The sequence below is a fragment of the Triticum aestivum genome, chromosome 4D (genome assembly GCF_018294505.1).
Source record: "Triticum aestivum cultivar Chinese Spring chromosome 4D, IWGSC CS RefSeq v2.1, whole genome shotgun sequence".
Lineage (NCBI taxonomy): Eukaryota > Viridiplantae > Streptophyta > Magnoliopsida > Poales > Poaceae > Triticum > Triticum aestivum.
In genome coordinates this window covers 396,861,686-396,870,944 of record NC_057805.1, presented here as the reverse complement: position 1 = coordinate 396,870,944, position 9,259 = coordinate 396,861,686, and the positions used below count along the sequence as shown (strand labels likewise).

Sequence of the window (9,259 nt, the reverse complement as noted above, 5' to 3'; positions counted from 1 at the left end):
GATGAAATTGGACCTTATTTTAGGACATATAAAGGGCTTACACAGGGAGATGCAATGTCCCCCTTCTTATTTGACTTAGTTGTTGATGCCTTGGATGTACTTATGAATAATGCACTGGAACATGATTTGGTCAAGGGAGTCCTGGGGGATGAAAATAATAAAGGGGTTAACATGCTGCAATATGCAGACGATACAATCATCCTAATCCAAGATGATATTGAAAGTGTTAAAAACCTTAAGTTTATCCTGGGAGCCTTTGAACAAATGTCTGGACTCAAAATCAATTTACATAAAAGTGATCCGGTGCTCTTTGGGGAAGCCAAGTAAAAGCAAGACATATATCAGGAAATCCTTACTTGTAAAATGGGTATGATGCCTATAAAATATTTAGGGATGCCAGTATCTGACTCCAGAATTAGAAACACTCACTCGAAGTGTGTGACTGGAAAAATTGAGAAAAGATGTAGTTGTTGGCAAGGGAAATTGCTGGGCTCTATTGCAGGGAGAATTACTTTGGTTCAGGCTTGCCTGACAAATATACCCCTCTTTATGATGTCCTTTTATCATATGCCTAAAGGGGTGATCAAGAAAGCTGATTTTTGCAGAGCTAGGTTGGTATGGCGAGAAGATGATAATATTAAAAATTATCATTTAGTGAACTGGAAAACCTGCTGTCTACCCAAAGAGGTAGGGGGCTTGGAGATCTTAAACCTGAAATTAATGAATATTTCCTTATTAGCTAAATGGTTCTGGAAAATGGAAACAAAAGAAGGCATGTGGCAAGAAATAATACATAGGAAATATGGGGGGAATTGTTGTCTTTCTAGGGCCACAAAAAAAAACCTAGGGACTCCCAGTTTTGGTCCAGTTTGATGGATGTCGAAGAGCTTTTCTATAGATTTGCTAAAAAGAAGCTGGGAGATGGGGAAAATACTAGGTTTTGGGAAGATATATGGGTAGATGATAAAACACTGAAAGAAGCTTATCCCAGATTATATGACCTATATTTTGACCACAACATAACAGTGGCAGAAGCCATTCAAAAAGGATGGCAGGGGCTTAGGTTCAGAAGAACACTGTATGGGGATACTTTGGGGCTATGGAATAGTCTTAAGAGTAGATGTGAGGAAATTGAAATGGGAGAGGGGAGAGATAAGATAATCTAGACCCTTACTGCTGACAATTTTTTTCTGTCAAATCCTTATATGGAAGGTTGGTGGCTGTTGATCTCAACTTCCTGCAAAAATTCTTGTGGAAAGTTAAGGTCCCGGCTAAAATTAAGGTCTTCATGTGGCTAGTCAACAGGAAGAGCATACTTACTAGAGACTCCCTCCTAAAGAAAGAATGGAAAGGAGAAAAGAATTGTGTGTTTTGTGGAAAAGATGAATCGACAGATCACTTATTTTTTACATGTTCGGCTGCATCTGTGATTTGGAGCTTGTTTAAATGCTCATTTGGGTTGGAAAAAACTCCTGCATCAATTCAGGAATGCTTGGGGCGGTGGTTGGATAAATTTAGGAAAAATGATAAGAAACTGGTTCTAGTGGGCATTTCTGCCTTATTTTGGGCTGTGTGGAAATGTAGAAATGGAATAATCTTTGATAATAAGAGAATTACTGATCCTATGACTCTGATCAAACTAATGAGCCATTGGATGATGGATTGGTCAATTTTGCAGATAAAGGAGCAGCAAAAAAGGGTGCTGGAGCTAGGAGGAAAACTACTAGAATGAGTAGCAAGTGAGGTCTATGCAGCTTCACTGGGGTGGAGAATCAATGTGGCGCGACTGGAAGGATGAGCAAAAAGCCTCCCTGTGCTGTAGCTGATAGTCTTCGTTTGGTTATCTGCTTTCTAATGGGTTATAAAGACTATGATGTGGTAGTTGTTCGTCGACTCGCTTAGCTCTAAACATTTTCCAACAGGGATGTAGCGGCGCTGGGGGGGGGGGGGGGGGGGAGGGGTCCGTCGCTCTCTTTAGTTCTGTAGTTCTTGAATGTTATGATTTTCTTTAATGAAAATCGGAAGGAGAGAGACCTTCTTTTATCCAAAAAAAAAGTATTCAAAAATTGTTTACCATAATTTTAAAAAATGTCCATCAAATTCAGAAAATGTTCAAAACAAAAAAAACAAGAATATAGGGGGCGCCGGACAACCAAGCCCCCACCGCCGAAGAGCCCCCCGTCCATGGGCCTCCAATCCACCCTGCAAAACTCAACTCGTAGCGCATGGGTCTTAAACTGAACCCAGCTTATTTGCCAAAAAAAAACATGATCTCATTAAAAGAACAGAACGTCTTAAACTGAACCCAGCTTATTTGCCAAAAAAGCATGATCTCATTAAAAAAAACAGAACACCACCTTTAGTCATTAAACGAACAGCATATCTACTACCACTCTCAGGAGTACTGTGTATCACAATCTGGAGATGATGCATAGGACGACGCCATTGTTCGGGCAAAATATTTAGTCTATTGTCAATATATGTCTTCTGATTAACACAACAAAGCTAAAGCCAAGGGCGGTATGAACTTGGCAGTTGCCACCATCACAGAATGTACAGGTTCACTTTCATGACTCAAGGTTCTCGTATGAACAGCTACACCCTCAAAGCAGCAAACAAGAAATCTTCTCGCGCATTGCTGCCACAGAAACGACGACACTGTCATAGAAGATCGCAGGGCTGTCAACCAAATCCAGGAGGCTGTTAACCAAATCCAGGAGGCGCATCAAATCCAGGAGGCACATCAGGATCCTCATCATCGGCGTCCCCCAAGCTACCAGCTCCCACTAGCTCACCACCATTTGGTTTCACTTGGGTATGATTCTGCCCATCATCACATGGCTGCTCCTGCTTTACTACCATGTTGCTGCGCTGAAGGTCACTCAAACCAAACCCTGGTGGTTCCTCTGGATCATCATCTTCCACCTGGACAGTAACAGGGGCTGATGCCTTTGCTGGCGAAACTTGCTCTCCTTTGCCATTTCTCTTCAGCTTCTTGGGAGAAGGCCCTGTGTCCTGTTGCTGTTCAGGGTTCATTATCCTATCGAAGACAGCTTCCACACTTCCTCGGATATCAGTTTCACCTGACTGGATGACACTCCACACCTCGTCTGATATTTGACCCATTATTTTGCTCCTGATATGGAAATGCAACATAATAACAGATGAGTTACTGATATCTCTGGTGCATAGTAGTAACAACTCCCAGTATTTGAAGGAGTAAGGGAAAAAACACTAAACCCAGAGATAGTGGCTCAGCTTACCCTACGTCTTGAAAAATCGCATCAGAGAGTTCTTTTAGCTTTAACTTTTCAGAGCCATCTTCACTTAGTACCATTGACTGCTTCACTTCTGTGATTATGTTGTTGCGCAGCACCTCCTGAAAAAAATGACTTGACATTAACTTATAGAATTGCACAGCATTAAGATCTTATCTGGTGCACACCGATGTGCTTATTAGTCCAGAGTCCGGACAGCACCGGGAAAGAATACTAATGTGGCACAAGGACTGCCGCTAAGGTGATGCATGGCATGTGTTAAAAATGTATATAAAAGGTTAAAAGTGCCATGTGTGTAAATGATCCCAAAGAACACACCTGTGGTATAGTTGAAATATTGCAATATTGAATAACTTACATAGTAAAAACAGATAGAACACTGCTATAGAACCGACACTTTTTGGACGACATACATACGACGTTTCCCATCCAGCTATTTTAACTTTTGTTCCTAGAGCATCTGACGGTGCAGAGCATTTATCGGATGCACGGCGTGTGCACATCCATTCCGAAACAGACAACATATAACACAGATCCAGGAAACCTCTATCAGTACATTTTAGATATGCTCATTAAAATGAGTATCCAGGACAGGGCAAGAGTGGACCCCACTGGAACACAATTGCAGTGAAGTTGAGCATCTGGAAATCAGCTTAGCTGCATGACTGACTTATAGATACACAACAAATACCAGTTTATTGACTATCAGTCGCCACATTTATGTGTCAAAAGATGACTTAGATAATAATTACACAATGTCACCAGAACTTTGTAATGAAGTAAACTAGTAATGATGCTATCAGTTATTACTCACAGAACTTGACGTCGGTTACCCCTCAAAACTGGATTAACCAATGAAATTAATATCAACTATTCCTCAAAACAGGATTGATCAATGAAATTGAAATCAACTATTCCATAAAACAAGATTGATTGATGAAATTTAAGTGCTATGTTAGCGTCTACTGCTTTTGATGATCCTGCATGTCAGATGAGCATATCAAGACTATCAATGACAATGACGGGTGCAGTTTTATTGTCTATCTCCGAATGGGGTGGTACCAGACCAGTAACAAGATACATCTAGATAATAAAGCTTACCAAATATTCAATGCGCTGGTTCTAGCTTTAAAGCTACTTATTATCATTCATTTCCATATCGGCATTTCAGCCCAGTTTTGAATCATCATTGGAATGTGAATCCAGCAATCAGCAACTACCTTCTATATGTTAAGGTAAGTTACCACTCGGTAGTTCAAATTTGTAATTCGTTCATAGTCATCCATCAATGCTGCATCGTACACCATCTGCACAAGCAGTGGGGCCTAATGTTCCCATAGTCCTAATACGCAATAGCATCGGTCTCTCACAGGGAATTAGATAAGGTATATGTGATTGTATTTGTGCGCAGAATTTTCACATGATAAGGCCATGAGCAGCGTTACTTGATCATATGTACCCATTTCTTTTTTTCTTTTTTTGCAATATTATACATCCCAAATTTGCGCCAGATTCCAACATCTGTGTCGAATTCCAAGTGTTATTTGACGTGTCCAATCATTTCCTTTTTTTATTTTTGGCAATATTATACATCCCAAATTTGCACCAGATTCCAACATCTGTGTCAAATTCCAAGTGTTATTTGCCGTGTCCAACAAAAAACGTAAAATCGGACACCTGAATCCAAGTTGGATTTGGACACCCGTGTCCATGTCCGAGTCTAAAATTACGTAGATTAGAGGCTGATATTTTCCAAAGTTCAAAAAAGCGTTAAGCGTTAATTATGCGTTTGGGCACCTACTTGCGCTTTTCTAGATTAGGCAAAATTAGGCGTTAGTACTGTAGCGTGAAGAAATAAGCTAGATGGGCTGGCCCATTAAACCACAGGCCCATCTTCATATCCTCCTACTAAAGCTCTCGTCAGTCGATACGAAACTTAGGTTTCCTCCTCAAGCCGCCCCCCCCCCCCCCCCCTTTCGCTTTTCTAGCTTAGGCGCGATTAGGCAAAATTAGGCGTTAGTACTATAGCGTGAAGAAATAAGCTAGATGGGCTGGCCCATTAAACCACAGGCCCATCTTCATATCCTCCTACTAAAGCTCTCGTTAGTCGATACGAAACTTAGGTTTCCTCCTCACGCCGCCTCCCCCCCCCCCCCTCGTCCTCTGTGTCTTGCTACACGAGGCTGACTCTCTCCCTCTTCCTTTGTCCCTTGCCGGAGAAGCTTGATACCTCACCGGAGAAGCTCGATTTGTCGTCGGGGTAGTTGAATCCCTCGTCGGCGAGGATGAATTCTCGCAGGGGAGGTCGAATCTCGCCAGGGAAATTGATTTCTCGCCTTAGAAACGTGATTCCTCGCCGGAGAGGCTGATTTCTCACTGGAGTACCTCGTCGGCCGCTTTTTTGAGCGCCTAGGGCTAAAGCGAGGCGCTATGCCAACGCCCAGCGCTTAAGCACGCCTAGGCGAGCGCCTAATGGCGCTTTTTTGAACAGTGATATTTTCTTGGATTGCGTGGATTTTGGAAGAAGTTCCTATGTGAGATGCCATATTAGTTCCTCTCTTTCCCTCTGCACACAGGATGGAGTCTTCCTTCAAACCCAACACAACCGAGATTGGGTTATGGTGCAAGTTACCTTTGTATGTGTGTGTTTCCTCCTTAAAAATTTGTACTAGTTATCCCTACCACTGATGCTGCAACTAACGTTAAAGATCAGGCGACACATATAGAAAAATCCATGGTTGATGCCCATCAACCAAACCAAACCAGTGCAGTACAGAACGAACACTACTCTTTAGACACTCACATCTATTCCAAACATATAGTAAGTGTTAAGGAATCAGGCGATAGTGCTCCGCAGGAGATTTCCATATCAAATACAATGCTTCCAATACCAACACAGTCCTGGAAAAGATGAGCACCCGAAACCTAGCAAACACACAATCGATTCAATTCTCATGTATGGTTCAATTAAAAGCGGCCCTTAGGGGCAAATTCTACTACGGTGCCACAACTCATGAATAAAACCAATGCAGAACAAGTTCTAGTCTTTTGGCCATGCCCCATGCACTCGGATGTCAGATCTACTACTAAAACCATAAAAGGTAAACGATTTGGACACGAAGGAGTAACAGCGGCGCAATTGTGCAAATACCAAGGTACAGGTAAAAGGATTTGGGGGAGATGGGGCGGTTTTGGGGGCGCTCACGTTGTCCTTGACCTTGCGGACGATGGCGCGGCGGAGGGCGTCGAAATCTCCGTCATCCTTGAGGCGCCCCACCACCTCCGCAGCAGTCGGCTGCCGCCGCCTGCCGAAGCTGCCGAGGTCGGCCATGGGGACGGGGAGAGAGGGGCGGTGGCTCCAAACTTCTAACCCTAGGGAAAGCAAACTCTGAGTTCTAGAAAGATAGGAATTCCAAGGGGAACTTGTTCAGGGGGCTGCCGGAGGCGGTGATGCGCGCCGGTGGAGCGGTGGCGCTAGGGTTAGGTCGTCGCCGTATAGCTGTGAGGAGGAGAGGACGGAGTAGCTGAGCGAAACGGTAAGGGCATATACAACTTGCATGTAATTTAGAGATGTCAATAAAAGCATATTTATAATAGATGGCACATATTAGTAGTATACCATTTATTATGATACGATATCATGATATGATACTCAACTTTTTTTTCTTCATTTAATTATATGCCGGCTCATTAAAATTGCGTAATTGGCATGCATGATACTGCTATGATACTTTTATTAGAACTAGTTTTATCCTTATTCTCAATAACAAGATATTTCTAAAAATATGGTAAGCATTATACTAAAAGAGATAAGAGAAGACAAGCCTTTTCTTACGATTTCTCTCTTCTCCACGTTAATATTTATCTATTAATTTTTTGACAAAAGGTAGATTTTATTGACTCAAAATAAAGCATCAAGTGGACAATGAGCATGCACCCAACCACTGCATAGCTACAATGCACATAGCCACTACGAACACTGCACATACACAAAACACCGGCAAATAGCAAAGTTATATATGACCAAAGCTAGCTATGCCTAAGCGAGAAAAAAGAAAAAAATCGAAGCGATCAAACCTGCGGTTGACAAACTACAACTATGACCGCATCCGCACCAACCATCTCATGACACCACAAAAGACAATAGACAATGAGATTCTTCAACAATAGCGCCTTCAAGAAGGGAGCATCGCTCAAGCATCGTCATCACCGGATCCAACCACCAAAAGCCAAATTCTAGGTTTTCACCCTGAAGAATCAGTCCGAGCATATCCGAGCAATTCCTCCAACAAGGTAACGACACAGAAAATATTGCCATTTCCAGGCTAACCAACTCGGGTCATACCTAGGTTTTCACCCCGGTACTCATCAAAGTCAATGTTGTGTTGTCGCCGCCACTTTTCCACAATCTCGGCAGGTACATGCATTTGCGTGCCGCTGCTGCACCACCATATCCTATGCATCAAGCCGTCATTCGTAGATTGCATCTCACCACCGAAGGCAGCCACCAGATCTGCAGAAAGAAATCCTCACAAGATTTTTCGATGACCACCAAAATTCGCCGCAAAGCCGTCATCACATGTCAGAGAGGTCACCATGCGAATTAACAATGACATCGATCCCTCACCGGGCAGCCGCTCGCACGCCTCAAGGCGCCACCAGCAACGCGGGCAGCCATGGGCAGGTGCTACTTCTTGAGCTTGCGTTGATTTTTCCCTTGAAGAGAAAAGGGTGATGCAGCAAAGTAGAGATAAGTATTTCCCTCAGTTTGAGAACCAATGTATCAATCCAGTAGGAAGTACAGGGAAGTCTCCAATCTATGCACCTGCACAAACTAACAAACACTTGCACTTAACACGAAAAAGGGGTTCACTGGTGCGCGTCGGTCCTAAACAAACGGTTTTTAACCCCTTTCCGCGACGGCATTTGGAACCGTCGCCAAGTGAGTGTGGGCGATAGGGGGGTCCTTCCCACACGACCCAGAAACCGTCGGGGATAGGGAGCCTTGATGCATACAGTTGTCCCTATATAACCGTTTCCGATATCTCGAATATCCCAAACGCTCCATCCTTGCTACTCGTTTGTGCTCGCATTGCCATCGCAGTCGGAGTTTTGTTGTTCTGTCTAAAACCAGGCAGATTCCAGGCACGGGAGTTTTCCAGACAGATTCTAGGCACGGGAGTTTTACGATGCCTGGCACATCACAAACAGTTCATAATTATAAACCGTGTACGATGGGTAGACAATCACACACATTTAGTTTTCCCGCACCGTATGTGATAGTGTCTGACATCACACACGCTTTGCAAATGGCAACTATGTGCATGCTTGCACACGTTTCCTCTCTGTAAACCGTCTCAGATTATGGTGTATATTGCAAATGTTTGTGTTTTACCAACCGTGTGTGCCGTAATGACCTGCACAACGTAATTTTGCCCTAATTTAATTGCTGCTATTTAAAATTATACCTAATTTAAACTTGAAAGTAGGCTATAGCTTTATTCATATCCATCAGGTTCAAACAACCAATGCATTATTTGATTCACAGGTACATATGTTTAAGAATTACATAAGCACCAAATAAAGAATGATGTACCAGGGTTCTATACTTGTACTATTACAGATGGTAAAGAAAGAGGCGACAGACATTCCAGTTGCTGAACAAGGTGAAGCGGAATGGCCCTATTGTGCTCTCCTGAATACAGAAGGCATGCAGGACTCTAGTCCAACCCCTTGTGATGGTCGGCCGCCAATCATGTAGTTTGAGAAGTAATCTTGAGTAAACTGCTTCAGCATCCACTGCAAAAGAAAAATGATTCAGATATTGTCATCTAACACAACTCATTACGGGCAGTAAAAAGAAGGCTACAGAGTTCTTACTTACCATCCTGCAGTTCACTATTGTCTTGCATAAAGTGTAAACAAATAGTTCGATTGACATCCTTTGACCCATTTTAATAACAATCTTTATCAGTTTCCTC

The 9,259-nt window shown here is 42.9% G+C and overlaps 1 protein-coding gene across 1 annotated transcript; it reads right to left on the bottom strand.

Moving 5' to 3' along the window:
* Positions 1–2,448: 2,448 nt before the first annotated feature.
* LOC123098159 (uncharacterized) lies at positions 2,449–6,835 on the bottom strand. The gene is made up of 3 exons (XM_044520059.1): positions 6,484–6,835; positions 3,264–3,379; positions 2,449–3,136 (listed from the first exon to the last, which is right to left on the bottom strand). Exons 1-3 carry the CDS (start codon positions 6,607–6,609, stop codon positions 2,704–2,706), a joined length of 675 nt encoding a protein of 224 aa, XP_044375994.1. The 5' UTR covers positions 6,610–6,835; the 3' UTR covers positions 2,449–2,703.
* Between the last annotated feature and the right edge of the window lie 2,424 nt (positions 6,836–9,259).